The 24,983-nt window shown below is 65.6% G+C and overlaps 1 protein-coding gene across 19 annotated transcripts in view; it reads right to left on the bottom strand.

Moving 5' to 3' along the window:
- Nucleotides 1-1,724: 1,724 nt before the first annotated feature.
- CAMK2B (calcium/calmodulin dependent protein kinase II beta) overlaps nucleotides 1,725-24,983 on the bottom strand; it is a 95,761-nt gene continuing 72,502 nt past the window's right edge. Inside the window, exons 7-24 of one of the 19 annotated variants that reach the window (XM_021078635.2) lie at nucleotides 24,233-24,335; nucleotides 24,062-24,145; nucleotides 23,342-23,436; nucleotides 23,054-23,176; nucleotides 22,441-22,524; nucleotides 21,386-21,428; nucleotides 20,393-20,467; nucleotides 15,436-15,476; nucleotides 15,201-15,272; nucleotides 13,844-13,888; nucleotides 12,269-12,317; nucleotides 10,821-10,934; nucleotides 10,410-10,490; nucleotides 9,503-9,616; nucleotides 4,604-4,679; nucleotides 4,383-4,477; nucleotides 3,882-4,116; nucleotides 1,725-3,651 (exon numbers count right to left, since the gene is read on the bottom strand). In XM_021078635.2, coding sequence (XP_020934294.2) covers nucleotides 3,884-4,116; nucleotides 4,383-4,477; nucleotides 4,604-4,679; nucleotides 9,503-9,616; nucleotides 10,410-10,490; nucleotides 10,821-10,934; nucleotides 12,269-12,317; nucleotides 13,844-13,888; nucleotides 15,201-15,272; nucleotides 15,436-15,476; nucleotides 20,393-20,467; nucleotides 21,386-21,428; nucleotides 22,441-22,524; nucleotides 23,054-23,176; nucleotides 23,342-23,436; nucleotides 24,062-24,145; nucleotides 24,233-24,335 — 1,527 coding nt within the window. In that variant the 3' untranslated portion in view covers nucleotides 1,725-3,651; nucleotides 3,882-3,883. Of the gene's footprint in view, nucleotides 3,652-3,881; nucleotides 4,117-4,382; nucleotides 4,478-4,603; nucleotides 4,680-8,948; nucleotides 9,077-9,502; nucleotides 9,685-10,409; nucleotides 10,491-10,820; nucleotides 10,935-12,268; nucleotides 12,318-13,843; nucleotides 13,889-15,200; nucleotides 15,273-15,435; nucleotides 15,477-20,392; nucleotides 20,468-21,385; nucleotides 21,429-22,440; nucleotides 22,525-23,053; nucleotides 23,177-23,341; nucleotides 23,437-24,061; nucleotides 24,146-24,232; nucleotides 24,336-24,983 lie in introns of those variants that run through there. The other 18 variants (XM_021078636.2, XM_021078637.2, XM_021078638.2 and 15 more) reach the window with 18 other exon arrangements.

Genomic DNA, 24,983 nt, shown 5'->3' with positions numbered 1-24,983 from the left:
CATTGCTGGCTTGGGATTTCTGGCTTTCCCTGCTGGGAGGACCCCCTAGGACGTGGGCTGTACCCGAGCCCCAGGAAGCTTTGCCCAAAGTAGGTGCTACTTAAAAATGACTAAGGAAAAGTCCGCTCACTGGCCCCCCTCTGTCTGCCGTTCTGGCCCTGCTCGGGGTTTTGCTGCTCCACCTCAGGGTTCAGGACCCGCAGTGGGGGTGGGGTGGGGCGGTGGCAGGTGCCCAGAGGAGGGAGGCCCGGCCTGGAAAGGCTGCTCGGATTACAGCTGATAGGTGAGCAGAGCCCCAGATACTGTGGCGACAGACTCTCCACTCGCAGGCTCTGTCCTAGATTCTCTGCATCCGGCTCTCGGACCCAGATCTGCCAAGGTGCTCCTGGGCAGCCCTCCCTCCGCCCGCACCTGAGCACCCCTGCCAGGAGCCACCCACAAGGGCCGAGAAGCTGGCACTGGGGCCTCCTGGCTCATCTGAAGGTGCCTGCAACCAGATGCCAAGGCCAGAGGAGGAGGCCCGGCCCACCCTAGTGGACAGGCCTGTGCTGGCCTGCGGTGGCATCCGTCTTAGCAGAAGTCACTTGGACCCGTGGGGTGGGTGTGCTTGGGGTGTAGGATTGTTCTGAAGCCCATATTTCTGTCCTGGGAAAGCTCGAGGCGTGAGGGACAAAGAGGCAGCAGGGCCTGTGGCTGGGTCAAGGAGGGGAGGCCACCCACCTCTGCGGGAGGATAGGGCTGGGCTACCAGCAGGACTCCCCAGGGTCTGCCTGGGCGGGCGGAGGGCCGCGAGGCCCCGGCAGGGCCTGCAAAGCACACATGGCCCCAGCAGCCCTTGGCCGTGAGATGCCCAGAGGGCCGGGCGGCCATGCACCTGTGTGCCCGTGCAGCTAAGTGCTCATGTGGCCATGCGGTCAGGTGGTCAGACAGCCATGGGGCCAGGCGGCCGTGCTGCCAGCACTGACTCAGCTGGCACAGGAGGAGAGTTCCCAAGGGAGGCCCAGCAGGCTTTGTGTCCCTGCGCCGAGGGTGTGCAGTCCACAGCTGGGCGACACGTCCCTCCATAAGCTACAGGGAGCAGACCAGGTGGGGACCACCTGGCTGTGCCAGCCCTGGGTCCTCCCTCCCCTCTGTCTGGGGCCGTCTTCAGCCTCTGTACCTGGCATCTCTCTGTCCCCATCTCTGCTCTGGGCACCTGCTGTCTGGGCTTCCTCCAGGAGCCTCTCCCGGCCCCTGTGGCCGTCGCCTGCGGTGTTACCTCTGCATCCCAGCAGCCGCCACCCTTCTGCTCCTGATGTCGGCATCTGACCCGTGGGCTGGCCCGAGTGCTGTCTACACGACCCAGCGTGAGGACCACAGGAGCGGCCCAGGGGCTGTGGGCACGTGTCCCAAGCAACACGCATGATGAACGGGGCAGCAGGGCTCGGTCCTGGGGCTCTTCCCACATAGACGGCCCGCCCGGCCTCATCTCTGGAGGCCGCTAGGGTGACTGTCGAGGCTGGGACTCAGGGCGTCAAACAGAGGCCTCGGGGCACCAGAGGTGGGGATGGGGACGAGGTGCAGAGCTGTGACCTGCAGCTGCACGGAGGGGCCCCAGGCGGGCTTGGGGAGGTCTGGCCTAGGGCTGCTGCAGCCTGGGCCGCCTGGGGCCTGTGTGGCGGGAGAAGGGCCGGGCCGCGGGGCTTGGGGGTGGGGGAGAGAGCACCCAGATGCGCTGGAGGCAATTTGTCCTGTTTTCCTTTTATTTGCAGTTTCCCGAGACAGAACAAAATAATAATTTTGTACACTTACAAGGCTCAGAAAGAAAAGACAATGAAACTCAGCAAAAAGAGAGAAGAGGAAAGGCCGGCCAGCGCCGCGGGCAGCCGGCCCTCTGCAGGGTGGCCGGCCGGCGCCACACGGCGGACACCTAGCTAGAAAGGCGGGTGTGGCTTGCTCATGAGGGGTCATGCAAAAGAACTATCCCCCAGAAAAAAAGTCCCCAAATGATCCCAGACAGGCAGCTCCGTGGAGATAACGGGTGAGCGGGAGAGGAGGGGAGGAGGCCCCAGGAGGTGAGGGAGGCCAGGCCACACGCGGTCCATGATGGGCCCTGCCGCTGCCTGAGGCCCAGGGAGCCTGGCGGATGTTTACCCTGTGTCCTTGGGTGGGGACAGCTGTCCTGAGCACAGCCACGGATGGGCAGGTGAGTGTCCACTCTGAGTGTCTGTCGGTGGACAGTCCCCTTGGAGATCAGCATCCTGTGTCCTGTTCCCCACTCCGCACCCCTCCCTTGGCTTGAATGTGGGGGAAGATAAAGAAAATCCTTGTTGAAAACATGAGTTGAAGGGGGCAGGTCCTGGGGCGGGGGGGGCGGGGGGGTCCTGCACCTCTGCCAGCACGGCCCCTGACCATCCCCCAACCCTAACCCAGCTGGGTCAGACCCAGCCCTGCGCCCCGCTGCCTGCCCTCGGCCCTCTCTGCCTCCATCTGACCACATGGGCCGTCCTGGTAGCTGGCCCCAAGGCACGCCAGCACACAGGGACCTCCCGACGCGAGCCCAGGCTGCCTTCTCCCCACCCTGGGGGTCCCCGTCACACGCTGCAGTCTCTGGGAGGCCTGGTGGGGTCAGCCCTGCTCTGCCCCGCAATGCCTGGCACAGCCCTCTCTGCTCGCCGCTGTTCAGAGCCCAGACTCTGAGAGCGCAGCCTCTTCCGCAGACACCGGCCCTGGCCCGGGAGCCAGACGCGCCCGCCTGCCTCTGACCCCTCTCTCCTTCCTGCCTCACAACCAAGCCCAGAGCCCTGGCAGCTCAAGGTCCACACCCCTCGGTGGCCACACAGGCGGGGGGGGGGAGGGTCTGTGCACATCAAGGCAGGAAGAGAGGGAGAGGTGCCCAACGGAAGGGAGCCCAGCCCAGGGGCGCCTCCCCACTGGGCTGCAGCCCAACATCCTCTCGGGGCCCCCTTCTTTCCAGGTGTGAGGCCCGAAATGAAGGTGCGCCTGCTGCGTGCCCCCCACCAGTACACCTCCTAGGGCCCAGGGCCTTTTGATGGCTCAGCACCCTCCCAGAGGGGCTGGCCCAGCTCGGCACCGCTCACCCACGCAGGGGCGCCTTCTCGGGGAGGAGAGGAGGGAAGGGAAGCCGGAGGGAGGACGGGCCCCCTCGGCGCCCCCAGCCCCTCTCCAGGCGGCACCTGACACTCCTGACAGGGAGCCATGCACAGCAGGGAGGATGCAGACGCCTTGGGGCGGGGCGCCATCTAGCAAACACTTTCCCACGGGTGACGGGCCCCAGCGGACAAGTTCACTGCCCCGGCCGGTCCCCAGAAGAGGCCAGGAGCAGACGGACACGTGGAGCTTGAGTGGGGAGCGGCCGGAAGGTTCGAAGCCCCACAAATGCCAGTGATTTTTACAGCTTTTTCCCTTGTTTCTTTCTTTTTTTTTTTTTTTTTCCCATTTCATCCAACATCAGGTGTGTGTGTGTGTGTGTGTGTGTGTGGTTGTCGTCATCATCTGGTTTTTAAAAAGAAATCACATCTGGTCTTGGTTTTCTGCAGACACAGGCGCCAGGGGAGGAACGAGGCAGACACAAACATGCGACAGGCAGGCCGCGCCCGAGGGCAGCTGGGCTCCGAACACCGAGTCTGTCCCGCGAAACCAGCCGCAGCTCTGAAACGGGGCGGGCGCGGGGCAGGCAGGTCAGCTTCCGGGACAGCCACCCTCCACGTGTGACCCAGGCCTGGCTGCCTGCGAGGCGGGCCCCTGCAGGGCTGCTCGGAGAGGGGCCTGGAGGCCCTGCCCGGTGCCACCGCTCCCCTGATGCCAGCCTGGCCTCGGGGCCCAGGAGCCCTCTCGGCCACAGTCCCCAGCGCACCCGCTGCCCCCCGGCGGGTGCTCACCTTCACTGCAGCGGGGCCACGGGTGCCCCCGAGCAGTGGAAGTGCACGTTCTGCCACTTGCCATCTCGGCGGTGCCACACGCGGGTCTCCTCGGACTGGCTGGTGCGGGGCCGGCCCTGCCCGTCGATGTACTGCGTCAGGCGGATGTAGGCGATGCAGGCGGCGTCCTCGCCGATGACGTGCACGTGCGGGTTCAGGATGGTTGTGTGGATCGGCTTGCTGTTCTTGGCGAGCACTGTGGGCGGGCAGGGGCTTGGCACCTCGCCCCCTCACGCCCCTCTGCCAGCCCAGCATCCCCAAGAGCACCCCCCAGGTCCCCGGCCCTGGTCCCAGGGTGTCCGCGCCCCTCCCCGTCATGTGGGTGGGGGGGTGGGGAGCGGGGAGGGGGCAACCAGCTCTGGGCACAGAGGCGACAGGGCTTCCTTGGGGCCAACGGGGTTGGGGGTGCCCAGTGGGCTCTCCGGGGGCGCCCCCTCTTCCCTGCCCCGGCCCCCAACTCACAATTCTCAAAGTAGAATCTGTGGAAGTCCATTCCTTCAACCAGATTGCCCAGGGCTTCGGGCTCAAAGGAGGTCAGGCCTGGGTCGCAGATTTTCCTGGGGGGCAGACCCAGGTGAGGAGGGGCCCCCAGAACCCGCTGCCGCCACCCGCCCCCACCCTTCGGGGAAGCCCCCCCCCCCCCGCCCCGCCGCCCCTGGACCGGCCCAGGCCCCCCGACTCACGCGTAGGCCTCGAAGTCCCCGTTGTTGACGGCCTCGATGAGCTGCTCGGTGATCTTAATAATCTCCTGCTTCCTCGCTGCGGGGAGAGAGCCGCCCAGTGACCTCCGCACCAGCCCCTGCGGCCCCGAGGGTCCCCGGCAGAGCACCCCGTCCCCCCACCAGCAGGCCCACACTGCCCAGCGCAGACCGCGCCCTGCACGGCCACCAACGGCTTCCCGGTTTCCAAGTGCGACAAGCTTCCATCTTAAATACAACGCCCCTGAATGGCAGAAATGGAAACTGCACAAAGCCTAGCACGAGCACTCTGCACCCCCCAGTTCCGGCCGCATCCCCCGGGCCCTCAGCAGCTGACACACTGTGACCAGCCTTCCTGGCTCCGGCACTGCTCTCTCGTAGCTCTTCAAGCATCGGACAACTCCTGGGGAGGCGGGGGCCTCCTAAGGGTCGGCTCACAAAGCAGGGAGAGGACCGTGGCTGCAGGGCCAGGCCTCTGTGCAAAGGCCAGGGAGCAGGGCCCAGAGGGAAGCAGTGTGGGCCTCACCACCTTCTCTCCCTGGAAGCCCGCGGCCTCCTCTAGCCTCCACCTGTTTGCAGTCCTGGGCTCCCAGGCCAGTCCTCTGACATTAGCTGCCCATCCCATCCTATCCCCCACCTGAAGTCCTGGGCCCACAGTCTCTCTGGGGTCCTGCCCACTTGACCTTGGGGCCTAGACAGGCCCTGTGCTCACCCAGGGCCCCCTTTGGTCTCTTTCACTGCAATTTATTTTCATGCACAGCATTTTAAACACATGGAAAAAGCAGAATACTACAACCCACGCCCTACTGATTCAAATCTGAACAATTTTCCTATTTGCTTTAGATTTTTTTTTTTTTCTTTTTAGGGCCACGCCCGTGGCACATGGAGGTTCCCAGGCTAGGGGTCTAATCAGAGCCTCAGCTGCCGGCCTACGCCACAGCCACAGCAACGTGGGATCCAAGCCATGTCTGCGACCTGCACCACAGGTCACGGCAATGCTGGATCCTTCGCCCACTGAGCAAGGCCAGGGATCAAACCCACAACCTCATGGCTCCTAGGGAGATTCATTTCCACTGCGCCACGATGGGAACGCCTAGATTTCTTTTGAAGAAATGAAACCTTCCAGATACAGATGCAGAGGCCTGTGCTCCCCTCAATCCTGCTCGTCACCCGCTCTCCCCAGAGTTCCGCCCCGAGTCAGGTGCGCAACCACTTCCACGCAGATACATCCACACCCGCACAGACACAGACACACCCACGCTGGCTGACGCCGTAAAGCAGGAACCTGCCGGAGGTAAACCTCAGACCCAAGGAGGGCCCTGAGAGCATGATCTCAGGAGCTCTCTGCTCACACTTCCCTCCCGGTCACGGCTCCACGGCTGCATGCGTCTGTGCACCCTCAGCCCCCACACCCGTGTCCCTCGCTGCCAGCAGCACACTGGGACCACAGGCTTTCTGCACGGCCACTCCTGGGCGATGGGCATCCTCACACAGCCAAGCCCAGTGATGGGTGACTGCAGGTCTCCAGTGCCAGCTGCCAGCTGGGAACAGCACGTGTGGGAATTGATCTGGGGCTAAAGTCCCAGAGCGCAGGGGCCAGCTCCAAATGCGTGCATATAGCATTTGGAAGCATGTGCCCAGGGCCCGTGGTGGGGCCGCAGGTTCCCATCACTTGCCCAGGCGCCCACCTCGTGGGGCAGACAGAGTCCACGGCAGAAGACACTGCGTGCTGTGTGCAAGCCCAGGCGTGCCTGTGTGTGAGCTGGGAGCCTGGGTTGTGCTGCACTGGCTCTGGACAGTGACTGGGGATTGAGCTCCATGATGCCTGAGGGGCTGAGAGTGTGTGTGTGTGTGTGTGCGCGCGCACGCGTGTGCATACCCACCCCGCAAACTCACATAGGCTTCCCCTATCTTGAAGAGACCCTCTCTCTGGACCCGGCTGTGCTTCTGCTGGCATCCTTTTCCCATTTCTCACTGAACCTCACACCTGGACCACATCGGGGTTTGGGCTTAGGGCCATCTCTGCAGCACCCAGGCCCCACCTATGCGGGTGGCCCCTGGAAGCTGGCTTCCAGGAGGGGAAGCTGCAGGCCCAGGTTCCCAGATGCCTCATGTCCACCTGCAGAGCTTCATGCAGGGACAGAGCTCTGTCCAGACACACGGACACACACAGGCTGGCTGTTCTCACTCTCTACTTCACAGCTCCGCCTCCACACCTGCCCCTGGACTGAGTTCTTCCCCCTCGGCTTCCTCTGCAGCCTGCCCACCTCGCCACCCTCTGCCCGCACGCTTCCCAGTTTTGAATGGCCCCCTCTCCTCCGGGACCTCACCCACCCCCATCCTCTCTGCACCTGTCACCTTCGCGGAGGTGACTTCCATCTCCTCCCACTGCAGCCCAGCTCCCCCACCAAATGCTGTCCAGAGAATCAGGTCCCTTGGGCTCATTCCAAGGCAGCCTCCAGCCCCTGCCACTCCCATCCCTGTCCAGGCGGCCTGTCACCCGTGGGCCCTTGCCACCTACCTCCTGTGGCACCAGGTCCAGCTTCTGCTCAGGGCCCCCACCTTCTACCTGGGGTTTACTCCTCAGCTCCGGGCCATCCTGCTGATGTCACCCGGAGGTCATCTACCCACCCTGACACCCGTCAATCCCCCTTCTTCACAGACGTGGGGACCTGTCCCCAGCCTACGCAAGTCCTCGGCAGACAGCCTTGCAGCTGGAACGGAGTGACATTTTTTCTGTTTTGTTTTCAGCCCACTCTGATTTCACAGTTAACCCTACCGTGGTAAGTGACCCACACCTTCCACTTAATAAAGTCATATTGAGCGTTTTTAAACAAAGTGTAATTGAAGATGGAGACAGCGTACAGAGGAAGGATTAAGCACACCAGAGACATCCCGGTCACAGCACACAGGCAGAGTCTGAAGTCTGGGAAAGAGCCACCACGTCCATTCTGCAGATGGGAAAGTGGAGGCCATACAGGCCTAGTCACAGCCCAGGACTGGGCCGGGCGCTCCTGATCCCTGGAGCAGCTATGGGTCAGGCCGAACCCCACCCCGCCCCCCACAGCAAAGCTACGCCAAGGGAGGCCCCAGGGGGGGTGAGGCCTGTTAGCATGAGGACAAGCTGCTGCCACCAGGCAACTCCAGGAACAGAGCCAAGGTTCACAGGTACGGTTCTGGCTTGGGAGGAGCCCCCACAGCCGCTCTCTCGGGGCAAGCTAACAGGCCAGGGAGGCCCAGCCGCGGGCAAAGGGTTTGGGGTGTGGGGGAGCCCCAGTGACCCCTGGGTGACCTCAAGGCCTGTCCCTTGGCAGCTACAGGGGCACAGGGATGCCCCCAACCACCCCAGAGGCACTTGCACAGGATCAGCCTGGATTGTGCATAATCCGATTATAGAGAACACAGGCCCATTTAGACATGGCGACAGCTGGCAGGGACATTCACCAAAAAGGGGGCTGCCCGTGACCCACCCCAGCGACGGCCCTCCCTCTGCGGTCTGGGTCTCAGTGCTGGGAGAGGTGGACCCGGGTCCTGGAGGTGGAGAGGGGCACCCCGGCTCTGGCACTCACACTCTCAGCCAGAGCTCACCCCCAAATGGGCTGGCCCCACCCACACCCCCTCCCCTGAGGCCCCTCCAACACACACACACACACACACACACACACACTCAAGGGCTGGGGATGCTGGGAACTCTGGGCTGGGGGCGCACATCTAGCACAAGGACCCCACTCCCTGAGAGACACGGATGGGGGCCACCCCCTTCCCTCGCTGCCCCCCCCCACTCTGAGTCTGCTCTCAGCCCCCGCCCCTGCACGCTGCCACATCCAGGCCCCTAGGCCCCTCTTTCAATCCTGTCACAGCGCCTTCTGTGGCCCCCACCTTCCCGAGTCAAGCTCAGGACAGACCCCTAAAGGGGCGAACCTGTGAGTGTGACACCCTGGTCCTCGGGAACCTGCTTCCTGTGCAGCGGGCCCCCCACCCAACCGGGCAAGCCCGGTTCTCAGAGCTTCCCGCCTGGGCTGTGTGTACCCCAGGGGCAGGTCACAGCCCTGGGCCGGGGTCCCGTTGCAGGCGGCCCCCTCGGGCACCACCCTCCCCAACTCCTAAGCTCAGCTTTCTCATCTGTGAAACTGGGGGCTGTGACGGTCCGTCCAGGAGACATCTCTGGTAAGACGCTGCCAAATGGGGAGGGGGCTCTGACCACTCCCCCAGGCTCCGCTCCCCTTAGCCACGCCTGGATGCTGGCTGCAGATGCTGGCTGCAGACCCCGACCCCGACCCCGACCCCACTGCTGCCAGGTCTCCCTCCCCTTCCGCTCTGCCTGGCCCCCAGGCCTGGCCCAGACTCACCCAGCCTCTCCCCCGCCATGCCCGGCCCCCGGCCCCGCAGCCTCTCCTCTGAGAGCGCCGTGTCTCCCCGGAGGCGGGGGTGGCGGCCGCCCTGGGGTGTCATCCATCCCTGTAAGTGATACCGGCAGGCAGTCGGCAGACCGGCTGCAGCGCCCGGCGGCTCCTCCCCACCTGGGGAGGCGGCCCAGCTCAGCGCCAGCCCCGCAGCCCCGGCCGGCCCCTGGGCCCCGAGAAGGCCTTTCTCTTCCTTGCCCCCCAGAGAACTGCCCCTCCACACTCAGATGCCACCCCAGCTGGTACTTGCCCCATCATCGCTACAGAAGACCCCGCAGGCAGCAGGAGTGTGACGCCCTGGTCCTCGGGAACCTGCTTCCTGGTTCTTCCCACACCTGCGCCCCTTGTCCCCCCGCCCCCCCCACACACACACAGGCTGGCCCCTTCCCGGGGCCAAGGGGCAGCACACGGCAGCTGGGGGTCTTGACACCCCGGTGAGCCCCCCGGGGCAGCCAGCAGGGCCACTCAAGGTGCTACTTACTCGGGGTGGGTGGGGGGCCTGGGAGAGCCGGAGACGGGCAGGGTGGGGGGCCCTGGGCTTCTGGGGTCCCCGAACCCCTCCTCACCGTGTTCAGGATGTTAGAGATCCTGGGGGCTGGGGCGGAACAGACGAGACGTGAACACGAGGCAGGCGGGGGACACGCAGGAGAGAAAACCTACGGGCTGATGAGCCAAGCCAGAGAGAGTGGGGGGACGGAGGGGGTCAAGAGGGAGCATGGGGGTGGCGGGAGACAGAGGGGGATGGAGAAGGGACACACAGGTGCAGTGGAATGGGGGGACAGGGCCGACAGAAGGGCGGGGAAGACCGGGGGGAGGCTCCAGGGACGTTCAGGCAGAGGCACCTGTCTGACCAGGTGAGGGTACGGGAAGCTGCTGTGGCAGAGGGTGCCCTCCTAGGAAGGGCAGCCTGGCCCAGGAGAGGCCAGAGGAGCTCGCCTGGGGCAGTGCTCCATTGGGCCCTCTGAGACTCATTTCTGCAGGAAGGCCAGGCCCTTTCTCCTCCCTTTAAACCCACAGTCCTGGGGTTGGGAGGGATTTCTGGAATAGCTCCTGGTGCCTGGGGTCCCTGGGGTCCTGGCTGGGCACCAGGTGTGGGGCCCACACCAAGTGGGGTCACAGCACACGGCCTCAGAGGGGCCCAGCCAGCTGCCCCGGGTCAGGGAGACCCTCTGGGGGAGAAGCTTGGGGCCAGACAGCAGTGCAGGGGGAGGGGGAGGAGCCGTGGGGGGGGGCGCCTGGCAGAGTTAGCGCGTGTGCCCGCCCCAATGCCCAGCCAGGCTGGGACAGTTAGCGCCTGGCAGCCTGGCCCGGGGGCAGCTGAGGCCGTGCATGGCAGGAGGCAGGGAGCCACTCGGCAGCAGAGGCAGCAGGCCTGGGACACTACTTACATGGGGTGGGCAGGGGGCCCTCGGCTTCCGGGGTCCCCGAGCCCCTCCTCACGGAGCTCAGGAGGTCAGAGATCCGGGGGGCTGGGGTGGACAGGAGGCAGACGCGTGAGGACGCGGCAGGGAGAGGCTGGAGGAGAGGGAGCAGGGCCTCCCGCTCTCTCCCGCCCCCGGGGCCTGGCTCAGCACTAAGGAGCCTGGTCCTGAGACCCGGCGGCCCCACAGGCCAGGGGGGATCCCCACACAGAGGCGGGCTTGAGGGGCAGAGGCCTGGGGAGCCTCAGTGTGGGGGCTGTGGGGGCTGTGTGGGCGCCCAAGCCCAGCTGGCCCTTGGCTCTCGAGGGTCCCCTCTGAGAGGGGCCACAGGCCCTTCTAGGAGACCCCCACAGCTACAACAGGGGCCCGGCTACTTACATGGGGTGGGTAGGGGGCTAATGGGAGCCGGAGACAGGCAGGGCGGGGGGCCCTCGACGTCTGGGGTCCCCGAGCCCCTCCTCACGGAGCTCAGGATGTCGGGGACCCTGGGGGCTGGGTGAGACGAGACGTGAACACGAGGCAGGTGAAGACACGCAGGAGAGAAGGGGGCCGTGCAGGAGCAGGACGAGGGGGTTAAGGAGGAGACCCACGCGGTGGGTCCTGGGGAGCCGTCAGCCGGGGAGCCCAGGGCTGAGCTGTCCCAGCAGGTGTGTGAGGCAGACGCACGACTGTGCGGGGCTGGACTCGGGCCTCCAGGGGAGGGGAGTGGGCTGTGTCCAGCCCAGACCTGGACCCACTGGGGCGTCTCTGCATCTGACAGGTGACACAGCTGAGGTGAGAGACCCCCAGGGCCCTGCCCCTCAGGACGCGGGTGCCTGCGCTGCCTCATGAGGCCCTTGGGGCATCTGGCCAGCCTTTCCCCGCCAGACGAAGGGTTGGGACGAGGCTGGCCGGGCTGGCCCTCTCCCCTACGTTCCTGCAGGTTTGGCTGTTTCCCGCTGGGGGCAGTGGCAGCACCGCCAGGGCAGAGCCTGAGGAGGTCCAGGTGAGCTCCAGCGATGGCCAGGGGCCTGTGGTCTGGGGAAACTACGCGAACGTCCACTCTCCCTGCATCCAGAGGCCAAAGCCTTGTGCTCACTTCCACTCTGGAGTGGGGGGTGGGGTGCTCAGTGCAAGGTCACCGCATCCCCCAAACGGGCAGAGTGGCCGCCCTCGGGCCCAGAGGCAGTCCTGAGGGTGCTCAGCCCTCACCTACCTAGGTGTGTGGCCGAGAGGGTCACGCAGCCCCCTGGCGTGGGAGCGGGCGGCCTGGGTGGAATGGGCACCAGAGCCCCTCCCTGGGGTGGCTGGGTGAGCCCAGAGCAGAAGAGGTGGGCCTGGGTGAGCACTCAGTGTCTGGCACCCTAGGGCTCTTGTCGGGCACAGCCTGAGCCCTGGCCCAGCTCGCCCGGGAGCTCTGCGCGTGGGTTGAAGCATGCGTCTCAGCAACCCCTCCCCCAGCGAGCTCAGAAACGCCCCTGGCTGCCCAGCCACTGATCAACCACCAGCCAGGCAGGGACAGGTTTAAGGACCTTTGAGAGAAGAAGCTGCATATTCACCCAGGAACCCATCCGCCACGAGAACCGGGAGCACGGCCCCCGGAGCAATGGCAGGTCCGGTGCAGTGTCCTCACCAGTCACCATGCCCAGGTCCCATCCAGCTCTGCTTGGACGCTATGCCCAAGACTGCCTGGCGCCGGTCACCCAGGCTCCGGGGGGGCCTGTGGCCCTGAGCAGGGCCAGCCCCGCGGGACACACCCGCGGTGCCAGCTGCGGCCTGATTCTCTGCCGGCTCCCCGCCCCCCAGTGGCCACCCCGCCGGCCGCCGCAGGCAGGGAGCTCAGGTACCTTTTGTGTCTTCATCCTCTATGGTGGTGTGGGTGCTGTCAGATGACTCCTGGGGAGACACGGGGAGGCAGCCAGTGAGGGCGTGGCCTCTGCCCCTACAGGGCCTGGACCCCGGCCCCAGAAACCCACACTGGCTTCACGCTGGCCCCAGGGGTCACCGATCCCCAGGCGGGGCCACCCATGTCCCCAACAGCCAAGGACCCCAAGGTCCCTTCTCCCAACAAGACACGCCCAGTGGAAGGACTCCTTGCGCTCGGACGACTCTCTTTAACAGGAAAAAACAAAAACAAAACCGGGCTTTCTGAAATTCCAAGGCTCCTGGTAAAGCAGAAAGGCATCCAAACGCAGCCTGTGCACTTTGGCTGACAGCTAGGGAAGCTTCCCCCTCGGGAAGTTTGGCCTGGCTCAGCAGAGGGCAGCAGCGCCCACACCTCCTTCCCAGGCCTGGACCAGCCAGCCAGGCCTGGCCTCACCTCTCAGGGGCTTTAAGGGCAGAGAGAAGGCCCAGCACCTCCCACCTCACTCATGGCTCACTGTCCCTTCGGATAGAACCTGTCACCACGTTCCCAGAGGGCCTGCTTGTTCCCCCAAGGGAACCCTCCCCCCGGACCGGACCCACTGCTTGGGCCCCTAGGCCACAAATGGGGGTGTCTAGAGAGCGTGGGATCAGGGCTCACACAGCAGCCCCAAAACGCTGCCTCAAATCTCCTCACAGGAGAAAAAAGCACCCTCACCCCAGACACAGGGTCCTAGGAACACCCATCCCTGGGGACGCCCAGACTCCTGCCAGCACTGGGAGGCCGGGTCGGCCGAGAGGCGGTGGCCCACGGCAACCCTGGTCATGGTCCGTAGTTGGGCCACGTGGGGACCCTTTGAGGAGCCCAGGCCCAGCGGGGAGGCTGGGTGCGGGTAGGGTGGTGCCAGTCCTAGAAACACCGCGTGGCTGCCCACTCATCCCCCCACCACCACCCCAGAGAGCCAGCCCCTTCCCTGGCCCCGGGGTGAAGATGCCAATGGGATGGGAGCGGATGCCAGAGCAGGGAGGGGGCGCAGGGAGAGGTCAGCTCAGCAGAAGCCCTGGGCACGGCGGGCAGCGGTGAGGCCAGGAGGGTCTGGGGTGCTCCCTCCTCCCTGCCCCACCCTCGGGGATGCGTTGGGCAGCCCACGTCGGCTCTTCTTCCCTGGAACACCCAGCCCTGGCCTCAAGCTGCACAGGACACCCAGGCTCTTCCTGGCACCCTGAGCCCCTGAAGTGGGCCCTGCAGGCAGCTGCTCCTGACTGTGCTTGGCCCTACCACTGCCAGGCAGGAGGGAAAGGGTCTGAGAAGGAGACCCTGCTCGGGACACCAGGAAACCTAGGCTCCAGCAGGAGTCCACCATGGACTTGGTACAACCGTGCCTCCAAGGGCAGCATCTCTGGAGCTGGGGGGCTCTGTCCTGCCTCGGTAGGGGTCACTGCCCAGCTCTCCCCCACTGGGACACAAATACTTCGCCGGCTCGGCGTCCCAGACCTGCCCCAGTCTGCCTCCTGCCTGAGCAGAAGCTCCCGAGAGGGTGAGGAGGAAGGCGCAATACCTTGATCCCGTCCACTGGGTTATGAATGACGGTGGTTTGAGGCTCCTACAGAAGAAGGAAGCACAGAGGAAGGAAAGAGGGAAGTGAGAAGAGGAGGAGAGCGGAGGCCCCACAGCAGGAGCCTGGCAGAGGAGAGGAGAGGGTGGCAGCAGAGCAGGATGGAGGGAGGCGGCCAGCGGGGAGCGGAGCGGCTGGAGAGGGACCTGGCACCAATGTGAATGCAGCAAGCAGATCCGCCCGGCCTCAGGGGCGCCTGCACGGGACAGCGATGCAGAGAGCAGGGCCGAGGGCGGTGGTGAGACGCGGTGCACTGGGCGCCCTGCCTCAGGCGCTCTCCCCGCTCCCTTTGCTGCCGGCCCCTCAGGCCCGGGGTGGGTGGGGCACAGGTTTGAAGACGTTGCTGGAGTGGGGTGGCACATGGGATGGACGGGGTCCGAGACGGGGCTGGCTGCCACACCGGCGGCGTGTGGGACCTTCCCCTCCCCGGGCCGAGGCTGCCCTCCCCCCTCGCCGGATGGCCATCTGGCAAAGCCAGCCTCCCCAGGGGCAGTCTGGGGCCCCATGGGGACACACAGGTGCTTTCAGCCAACTCAGAATCTGTGGACCAGCCTCTTGGGACACCGTGGGTACCCAGCACCCTGGGCAGCAGGGCCAGCACCCACCAGCCACAATCCTGTGCCACCCGCTGTGGGGTTTCCTGGACCAGGACAAGCGGGCGGGTCCCTCTAACTGGTGTCCACCCATTCCTCCCCAGCAGGAAGCCGGAGCCCCCCGGCGCAGCCCGGACAGCAGTTCTCATCAAAGTCCACCGCCCGCCTCGGGGCCTGCAGGCTGCAGACGTTGATGAGAACTGCTGTACCAGGCTGTGCCATCAGCAGGGAAATCACCCAGAGACCTGTCTCCCTCCAGATCCCTGGGTGGGCTCTGAAGCTAAGACCAGCCCCCCCCCCCCCATTCCTTCTGGGGCAAAAGCAAAGCCCCTGTGTCCCAGGAGTCCCCTCTGCCCCAGGCCACACCCCTGCAGAACCAGCCTGGCCTGAGCTCTGAGAGCGGAGGAGCTGAGCCAGGTTGGTGCCCTGCGTCTGGGTCCCCGCCTCACCCGCCCCCCAAGGGGCTCTCACTGCTGACCCACAACTCTGCACGGGCCTGTCCCCTGCCCCCGAGAGGAGCTCCTCGGCCCAGCCTGAACCGAGGTCGGGCCTCACCCCCACCCCTGAGGAACAGTGGGGCTAGAAGGGCCAGGCATCGCCTGCCAGAGACAGGCTGGGAGGCAGGCCCCACCTTTACCCCTGACAGGCAGCACCACACAGCCAGGGTACAGGAGGATCAGGAAGTGGGGGGCTGAGGGGTTCAGTACCAGGGCAGCTGGAGGAAGTGTCCCCTTGGGGCTGGTGGCAGCTGCACTGTTTTTGGTGCTATTCGTCTGGGGCTGCAGAGAGAGGAAGAGAAGCCATTAGGGAGAGACTAGGGGCGGGGGTCATACCCCTTCCTTGGGAGGGGAGGGGGCCGAGGGCGAGCTTCGGGGACTGGGCAAAGCCGCAGACTCAGGGGAGAGGGACCCAGACGCCCCCGGAGCTGAACCAGCGCCTCACCTTGACTCCGTCTGCTTTCTTGTTGAGTAAACTCTTGGCTGCTGCATTGAAGGAAACAGGCATGATGAGCGGGGGCCCAGGTCCCCCTGCAGCCCCCCCCTCAGAGCGAGGCAGCCTCAGGGGCCTGGGAGGGGCCTGGGTTCCCCAAGATTGAACAAGAGGGTGGCCCAAGGTCCCAAGGCAGGGGTGGCTTCTGCACCCAGTTGGGGTCAGAGCGGGTCTGTGCCCAGTGCTGAGCAGGGCTGCCCTGGGCGAGGCCTGGCCAGGGCTGCCCAAGGACCCTCGTCCCCAGGACAGGGCCCTCCCCAGCCATCCTCCACGACCTTGGAGGACACGGAGACTCCTCTGACCTGGGACCAGCCGTTTCTGGGCAGCACGCAGGCCTTCCTAAAAGGCAGGCGGGCAGGGCACGGCCCCTGACCCCAGAGGGGGACACAGGAAGGGCGCTGCCCCTCACCCCAGAGGGAGACACAGGACAGGTACTAGGTTGGGGTGGTGGCCACCCCTCAGGAATGCTCCATGTCCTCAGGCAGGGGTCGGGGGGCCATAACTGGCCACCCACATAGGGAGGAGCTTGTCCCAAGCCCAGGTGCCCCTCTGCTCTGGGCCTCCTGGCCCCCCCCCAGCGGACAGGACTCAGAGGTCTGCTTCCACCACCGGGTTCCAGAAGCGCCTCCGGGCCCAGAGCGCTGGAGGGGTGGCCTCCCTCTCCCTCTTAAGCCACCTGGCAGCCCTGGCCTCTGGGCCACCTAGCACCGACTGGGGCCACCGCGGGCCTCGGGGCCACCGCGGGCCTCGGCGCCACCCACCAAGGAGCTCTGAGTGAGGACACCAGGATGACACACCTGGGGAGGTTCCAAAGGGCGGCCTGCGGCCCCGCAGACGGCCCATCTCACCCCAACCCGCACCCTCTCCCCGCCAGGTCCGGGCGGCCCGGCTCTGCCCCCTCCTCTCGTGCGCCCATCGTCGGAGGCCCTGACCCGCCACACCCTACAGGCCCTTAGCGCCCCCCAGCATCTGCACCCTCCACAGCGGTTAGTTTTAAATACAGAACTGGGGAAAAAATTAAAAAAGGAAGAAAGGAAGTCAGCTTACCTTACGGAAAAGGAAAGGTGAGGAGGGAAGGGGGGAGTGAGGAAGGAAGGAAGAGAGAGAGAAAACAAGATTTGTGGAGGTCCAGGCAGCGCGCACGTCTGCAGCCCGGGCTCACGGCGGCCCCCGCCTCGCCCGCCCTGCCCGCGCTCCCGCCAAGCGGTGCCCCGGGACGGCCGGTGCGGGTTAGAGAAGCAGCCGGGGTCGGAGGCCGGAGGGCGGGGTCCTTCGCCCCGGAGGGAAGGCGGCACAGCCCCCGGCGCCGGCTCCCGAGGCTGAGGCTCCGGCTGGCCAGCCCTGAAGTGGGCGCTGCCTGCCCGGAGGAACAGGGGTGGCCTGCGGCAGGCCTGCGAGGGGACCCTTTCTGCTGGGAACATCCCCGGGGCCGTGGACTCAGGCCAGCAGGTCAGAAGGACAGGCACTTAGACCCAGCGAGATGCAGCGGTTCTCAAAGTGGGGTCCCCCACCAGCCGCATCAGCACCGCACGGCCCAGGAGGCCGCCCCAGACCTCCCGAGGGCTCAGCAGCCGATCAGATCAGCGGTTCCTCTGTTCTGGGGGATCCTGACACGGCTCCCGTCTGCGAACCACTGGTCAAGTTCCCCAGTGCGGCGACCGGACCAGTCCCAGGCCTCTGGGCCACTGCCTGCTGATTTCCTTTCCCCGTTCAGGTGGCCTCTGGGCTCTGCGCGGGGACACAGGCGGCTGCCCCCAGCCAGAGGGCCCGCGTGGCCGTCGGAGAAGTGCTACACCGAGCCCAGCTCCGGTTCCCAGCTTCCTCCCCAAGGGACCCATCGGGTCTTCCGTTTCCCTCCCGGGATCCACGGGGCCACGTTTAACGAGAAGCCTGACTCCCAGCCCAGCCCGCGTGTGTGGTGGGGAGAGGCCCCCCCGCTGAGGCGCATCCCAGGATCCCAGCGAGTGAAGGGACCACAGGCCATCCCTCTCCTTGTCCCCCAGGCTGAGCTGCTCTACCTGTCCACCCGCCTCGGGTGAGGCCCCACTGCTGAGGCTGGACCCAGCCAAGCTCTGGCACGGGTATCATGGGACCAGAAACGTGGCCTTCTCGGGGCCCCCTCCACTTCCCACTGCAGGGACAGTGAACACCTACTCCGGTGGCAGCGACACCTGCCTCCCTGTACCTTACCCAGAGGACCAGGCCAGCCCTGCAGACACGGGAAACCCTGGGCCTCCAGGGCCAGCAGCCGCATGCCTGATCAGCACGGCCCTCACCTCCCCACTGACCTCGTCCCCCTCCCATCTCCAGGGCACAGGGAGAGCCCCACCACCCCTGAAGTGGGAGTCGTGTGAGGTCACAGAGCCCTGGCGCCCTGTTTTTGCTGGACGCAGCTGGAAAAAGGGCTCCTTCCAGCGGCCTGAGGGAAAGCGGCCTCCAGCTCAACCTGAAGACACGTGTCCTGACAGCTGACCCCACCCCCAATTTGAGTTTGGGGAGAGTCACCCCCTCACACGGTCTTGGCCAGCGGCATTCCCAGCCAGCTCTGAGTTAAAACCAGCGCTGGTCTTACTTCAGCCGAGGGCACCCAGGGCCCTGGTGGGAAGAGAGTCAGCTCTGCCTGGTCTCCTCCTTTGGGCAGGAGAGGGGGCCCCTGGGTGAGATCCTGGGCGGAGGCAGGTGGAAATGCTGGGACAGTCCTGGGTCTTAAGAGGGGCCCCCTCAGTCCCCGATTCCATCAAATCCGCATTCCAGACTGTGCCACTCGAGACTATCAGCTCTGCTCCCTCGCAGCCCCCACCTCACCCTGGGGACTCAGACGGCCACCGCCAGGGTCCAGGCTCCCGGAAGTCCTGCAGCAGACACCTGTCTTTTTCAATCAGTTCCCAAACACTCCTCCTTAGGAATCCCCTTCAGTCTACACCTGCACATCTGGGCACAGGGTGGACACACAGCTGCACCCTTTCTGAGTGCGGCTCCTGGCCGCCGTGTTTCCTCCTGATTCACATCCCTGGGACTGACTCCAAAATCCTGTTGACTCTTGTCTACACTAGCAGTCAAAGCCTTGTTGTGTTTTCTCAAGTCAAATGCATTATTATGCAGCAGGAGCCAAGGTGGACCAAGCAAGCACCCTAGATCCCCCGGAGAGACAAGCAGAGACCCTCTGCCTCACCCCACCCCGGGTCCTCAGGGTCAGGCCATCACTGCCACCCGGCAGTTTGCCTGAGTCACCTCTCGGTGAAGGCCAAGCAGGACCGACTAGAACACTGATGAACCGCAAGAGATCGCCAGACACCCAGTCTTCAGCTGGCCCCAGAGGCCAGCATCCACAGGGACGCCATGGCCCCGGGACCGAGACCCCCGCCCACCGGGTCTGCTGGGTCCAGCGCCCTGGCCGAGGTGAGCTGACCTAGCAGGGAGGGGTGCGGGGGCCTCAGCCCACAGGGCCCAGCCTTTACCTCGTCCCCTAGCTCGCTCAGGGACAGCCATGCCGGGCTCCGCCCACATGCACGGACCACCCCGGGGACAGAGCGGCCCTCGGCGCCCAGGACGGAGCCGCGCATGCACACAGCCTCATGCACCGTCGTCGTGGCTCCGCATCCACTTGCAGGCAGCGGCCATGGCAGGCGGGAGCCCCGGGCAGAGGCGGGAGCCTGCCTCGCTCGCCGTCCCTGGGCTTCCCCAGGGGCCCCTAGTCTCGCCCTCCCCAGCCCCTCTGCCCCTCCCTCCCTCGGGGGCTCCAGAAAGGCCCAGAAAATGAAGCTGACTCGGGACACCCCGGGGGCCTATCCACTGGGCTCCCAGGAGGAACACACCCTCCCGCCTGAGGACCCCTCTGCCCTGGGCACCAGGAGGCAGTGGCCAGAGGCCTCTGGGCGGGCAGGCGGGGCTGCACCCCTGCAGGGTCGCGGGGCAAGAGCTATGCTGGATGAGGAGGAAAGAACGGGCCTGGGCCTGGGTGGCTGCCCGGTTCCAGCTGACTCTCAAGGCACCGGCAGGAAATGCCGGGCTTCTTTTGGGCCCCGTAGCTCCATCTGGGGAGCACGGATGGGCCCCGAGCTGTGGCTGGCTCTGCCCACCTTAAACTCGTAACACCCTTGGCTTGGGCCCAGGCCGTGGGCCCACGAGGAGGTTTGGGGTCTGCTAGCCTCATGGGGGCTGGCCAAGGTCACAGTCTGAGGAGCAGGAGCTGGCCTGGGCCTCCTGGGAGGTCTGCCCCCCCAGACTGGGGCGGCAGGTTGGCAGAAGCAGCCTCTCCCATGACGGGCTGAGGACAAGGTGTGGGGGCCTCGCAGAAAGAACCAAGAGGAGGCCTTCAGAGTCATTCTCGCGGGTCCCCGTCCTGGGGCTCACAGGGTGTGTCTGGGACTCATTGCAGACCACCGGCTCCGGGCAAGTGGCCAGGAGCGCAGTGCCGTCCCTGGGGGCACGTGAAAGCCAGGTTGGAAGGGGTGGCGAGGGGGCGCTCACGGGGCAGGCTATCTGCCCATGACCTACTCCCCAGGGCCCCCACTCAGGTCTCAAACCCCCAGCAGCAGCCCCGAGGCTTCCGTGGGGTGGTGTCAAGGTCATGATGGGCAGGCAGGGACTGAGTCTCAGAGAGCAAAGGGCTCTGCTCAGAGGGGTCTCCTGACCCCCAGACTCAGGAACCAGGACGGGGAATTCAAGCAAATGCATGTAGGGCGACACGGCTCGGAGGTCACCTAGCCTGGCCCCGCCTTAAATAGGTGGGGTCTGCGGTCACTGGGAAGGTGGGGGGGGGGGGCGCCTCCTTGCCCAGAGGGTGGGCTCTGTGGGACGTGTCCACGGCGGGAGCAGGGGCTCCCGGGGCCTCTGGGGTGACTCTCAAGGCCCAGCTGGCGGCTGCGTGCAGCGAGGGGAGCTGCATGCCGACAGGCGGGACATCTACCTTGTTCCACCAGCCCCATGGTGGTGCCGGAGGCCGCGGTGGACATTGTGGCCGGAGCGGTGGTCTGTCTGCCCACTGTTAGCACCGGGTTAGAGACGAGGGGAGGGGCGGACACAGACGAGGGGTGGGCGAGGTGAGGGAAGAGAAGAGACAAAGGAAGCAGAAGAAGATTAGAGTCAAAGTTTAGGTGACGGAGGGTTCCAGAATCCCTTCCACAGGAGCGTGAAAACAAGATGAGACTGATTGACACTGGAAAAGCATTTGCCTCCTTTCTCCTTGGAAAACCCCAGCGGGGCCTTCCGGGTGCCCGGCCGGGCGCGTGGACAGGACACGACCTATTAGTATTGGTGTGACAGCAGATGCCCCCCTTCCCGGCAGCACAGCATCACAGCAAAAGTAACAGGACGGGGCGGGAGCTGATGCAAACGGACAACGAGGACGGACCACAGACGCTCCCACACCGGCGTCGCGGGCGACAGACAAGCCACGGGAGAGCCAGGGGGCGGCGGCCCCGCTGGGGGACGCTGTCCTCGCTGGGCCTGCGGCGGCCTGGGACCTCAGGGTCGCCGACAGACTGCCCCCCCCCCCGCCCCCCGTCTGGAGCGGCCGCATGCCCCCCCGCCCTGCCCACCCTGGGTGCCCAGACGGGCAGCCGCCAGCCAGCGTGTCCGGAGCCTCCTCTCACCACCACCCCCCACACAGAACGGTGCTCAGAGGATTCAGGACAACAACGAGGCCACAGAGGTGCCGACCAACGCCTGGACAGACACACGGAGCTGCGGCCCGGGCGGCGGGCAGCTCAGACACAGACCCAACACGCAGGGACGGGGCGGGCCTGGGTGCTGGAGCCCGGCTCCTCCGCGGCCTGCAGGCCTCAGAGCGAGGAAGGCCGAGCCGGGCCAGCAGCGGGGGTGGAGGGCAGGTGGCTGGCGGCGGGTCATTGCCCAGCCTTCCCGCCGCAGGCCTGTTCTTCCTGGAGAAGGCTGTTCTCACCTGAGAAATTCCGTGTGGCCAGCATGGTGGTGAGGATGGCGCCCTGGGGAGAGACACTCAGCTGAGGCCCAGCGGGGACCCCCGCCCGGACCTCGGGTCACAGCTGTGCAGAGAGGCCAGGGTTCTGCACAACCCCGAGCTGCACCCAGGCAAGCCACCTACGTCCAGGATTAAAACAGTGACACACCCAGGTTCTAAGCTGCCCACCGAGAGCCCAGCTTCTTTTATTTTTGTCTTTAGAGCTGTACCCATGGCACATGGAAGTCCCCAAGCTAAGGGTCCCACCGGAGCTACAGCTGCCAGCTTACACCACAGCCACAGCTAAGCTACACCCAGCTCACGGCAACACCGGATCCCCGACCCAATGAGCGAGGCCAGGGATTGAACCCACATCCTCATGGACACTAGTCAGATTCATTTCTGCTGCGCCATGATGGGAACTCTGAGAGTCCAGCTTCTAAAGTGCTCCAAGACCCCCGGGGGCCGCGGGGCACCTCAGCTCCTGGGTCTGCCTCTCCCGACGGCCCCTGATCGGCAGTGCACACCAGCCGGGGCCCTGACCAGGCCTGGATAGTCACTCTCAGCACAGGGCGGCCTGGGGGCGGGCAGTGGGCCTGGTGCTGGATGGCCTCCCTCCGGACCTGCCCCTGTCCACCCGAGCAGCAGAGCCTGGCTGCTCTCCTGACAAACCTGCCCAGGTCAGAAGGTTCTCATTCCCACCCAGAGAGCATGGCTGACCACAGGGCACCCGTCCCCCAGGGGAGCCCCTGGAAAGCCCCCCAGGTGGCTTGAGTGGCTGAGAAGGGGCCAGCTCTGTGCCTGGGCACCTTTGGAGCCATTGCCATGGAGGGACTGAGTCCACCTGACACATCTGCTTGGGACAGCACGGACGAGCAGCCTGTCCTGTGCCACTGGGACCCCCGCCCTGCCGGCCACTGGGGCCCCTCTGGCTGCTCCTGGGGTGGGGCCCTCAGGATGGGGGCACAGGTCCTCCGGCAGGTGAGCATGTGTTCATGGCGAGGCACCCAAGGTGCACGCTGGGCTCGGCGTCTCACCTTGAGCTTCCTCCGGGCATTGAACTTCTTCAGGCACTCCACCGTCTCCTGCCTGTGCATCATGGAGGCCACGGTGGAGCGTTGCTGTGGGGAGAGGGCAGGGAGAGGGGGCATCAGCTTTGTCCCCAAAGCGGGATCGAAAGAGGGGTTGGGGGGAGACTCAGGGCAGCAACACGCCCGGGGCCCTCGTGCCAAGAGCTACCAGCCACCCACTGCAGCTGGAGGTCACCTGTCCCCGATCCTGCCTGCCTATTTCCCCAGCCCGTCACTCCTCATGGCCCGTCCACCCCACCACCTGTCCTCACCATCACCTGTCCCTGGTCAACCTATTCCTTGTGCCCACCTCTACTGCCCAGCCTGGGCCCTGCCCACCCCTTCCTTCCCTCACCCGCAGCCTGGGGCCCTGCACACCTGTCCCCCGACCCGCTTTGCCACTTCATCCCTTCTTCCCACGGAGCGCCTGTCTGCCAGGGACTGGGGCCTTTAAACCCACCAGCATGTCCCAAGCCACAGGCCACGCAGCCTCCAGGAGACCAGGGTACCCATCGGCTGGGAGGAGAGGGCCCCAGGGTCAACTCGCCAGGGGGGCAGGTATGAGGCTGAGGCCACTTACGCAGACCCACGGGTGCTTCAGCGCCTCGTGCGCTGTGATGCGCTTGGCAGGGTTAATGGTCAACATCTGGTTGATGAGGTTTTTGGCTTCAGGAGTGACCGTGTCCCACTCGGGGGACGGGAACTAAGAAGGAACACAATGCACACGGAGCCTGACGCGCTCTGCAAGCAGGAGACAGCATTCTCCCGGGACCTCATCTGGAAACAGCTGGCACCACCCCACTCCCCACCTCTCCCAGCCTGCCACCCCCCTGGGGGCGGAGCGATCAGGAGGGGTGCCTGCACTTACGTCATAGGCTCCGGCCTTGATCTGCTGGTACAGCTTGTGCTGGTCCTCGTCCCAGAAGGGCGGGTAGCCCACGAGCAGGATGTAGAGGATCACCCCTGGGGAGAGCCGGGCACACGGGCTCACACTGCTGCCCCACGCCTGCGCCCAGAGCCCAGCCCCGGCCCGAGAAGCCCACAAGCGCCGCCACACTCGGACACGGCCACGTGCTGTCAGGTGTGTGACCCCCATGCTCTGCCACGTCACAGCTAGGGGACCCTCAGCCAGTTTCTGAGCCTCAGCTGGGGGGGGCCTTCCCCCTGACCCAAAGCCAAGGAGTCCTCGTGTCACCACCTCCCCACTGCAGGCAGAGTCAGCTGGTGTCACTGTCTGGAGACCCTCGTGTTGGCAGAATGGTGGGAGGAGCTCCCGCCCCCACCCCACGTCGCAGGGGAGGTTTGAGGCTGGCCTGCTCCACTGCTGGAGAGTGCGGAAGACCCCTCCCCCGAGACCCCCGCCCCCAGCACTGGTCCGCCATCCATGCACCTGCTCCTTCTCCAGCTCTCCCTGCGGAGGGAGGCCCTGGGGCGGTGGGCTTCTCGGCAACTGCCAGGGTCCCATTAGCAATTCTAGCCTGGCCGAGGAGGGTGCTCCTTGCTGGAGTCGCCCCCCGTCAGCCCGGGGGTGGGTCTGGAACAGCACAGCTGCCCTGCGGCCCCGCCCCGCCCTGCACACCAGCCTCACCGCACGCCCAGATGTCCACCGGCTTGCCGTACGCCTCCTTGCGCAGGACTTCCGGGGATAGGTAGCCTGGCGTGCCAGCGAACCCTAGCGAGAGGGGAGAGGGCAATGTGAGGGGCCACGGCTGCAGCTGACACCCTCCACCCTGCTCCCAGCCGCCCACCAGGTACTCACCAAACCATGCCTGCTGGTCCCCCTGCACCTCGATAGCCAGGCCAAAGTCCGCCAGCTTCACTGCGGCCCCTTTGCACTTGCTGGCCAGGAGCAGGTTCTCGGGCTGCAGGGAGGTGATCAGCCCGAGGGCATGTGGTTTACACAGTGTGGGGGTGGGGGTCAGGGAGGAAGGGGGACAGAACAGCAGCTTGCAGGCAGGGGTGCACAGGTCTGAGCCCCCACCACGTGGGTGTCCCCCTGGCTGATGCCCTTGGCTTGGGTGTACCCCAGAGCCCAGGGCCTGCACCCCACAGCCTGTCCCCCTTCTCTCCAGGGGCAGGGACAAGAGTCCTAAAGCAGAGCGAAGCTGCTCTCAAAGCGAGAGCCCAGATGCCTCATGCCCAAGAGCAATGAACTCGGGGCACTGGCACCAAAACTGAGCATACCCCACAGGCCCTGGCAGGTGCAGGGGGCCAGGACCTCCACCGGCAGAGGGGCTTCCCGCCCCTCCCCACGGCTGGCTGCACAGAAACCTGGTCAGGGGCTGCCTGCTCGAGGGCTCAGGCACTTCCTATGGGGCAGTGACCCTTAAAGGGCAAGGAGGAAGGACCAAAGGCCCCGACGGTCTGGGCAGCAGAGGACGTCTATCCAAGTGCCAGCGGCCCCGGGGCCGGGTGGAAGGGGCCTGCCTTGATCACTGCCCATCCAGTGTCCACAGGCAGGAAAGGCCCCGTACACACTCCCTGCCTCGGGGCGCAGCACTCCTGCTCAA

Source organism: Sus scrofa, chromosome 18, assembly GCF_054392235.1.
Source record: "Sus scrofa isolate SSC_HxYL_T2T_F1_AM1 chromosome 18, Sscrofa_HxYL_maternal_Yorkshire_Landrace_v2.0, whole genome shotgun sequence".
Classification (NCBI taxonomy): Eukaryota; Metazoa; Chordata; class Mammalia; order Artiodactyla; family Suidae; genus Sus; species Sus scrofa.
Note: the sequence above shows the minus strand (reverse complement) of the source record. Positions and strands in the feature narration are given on the sequence as shown.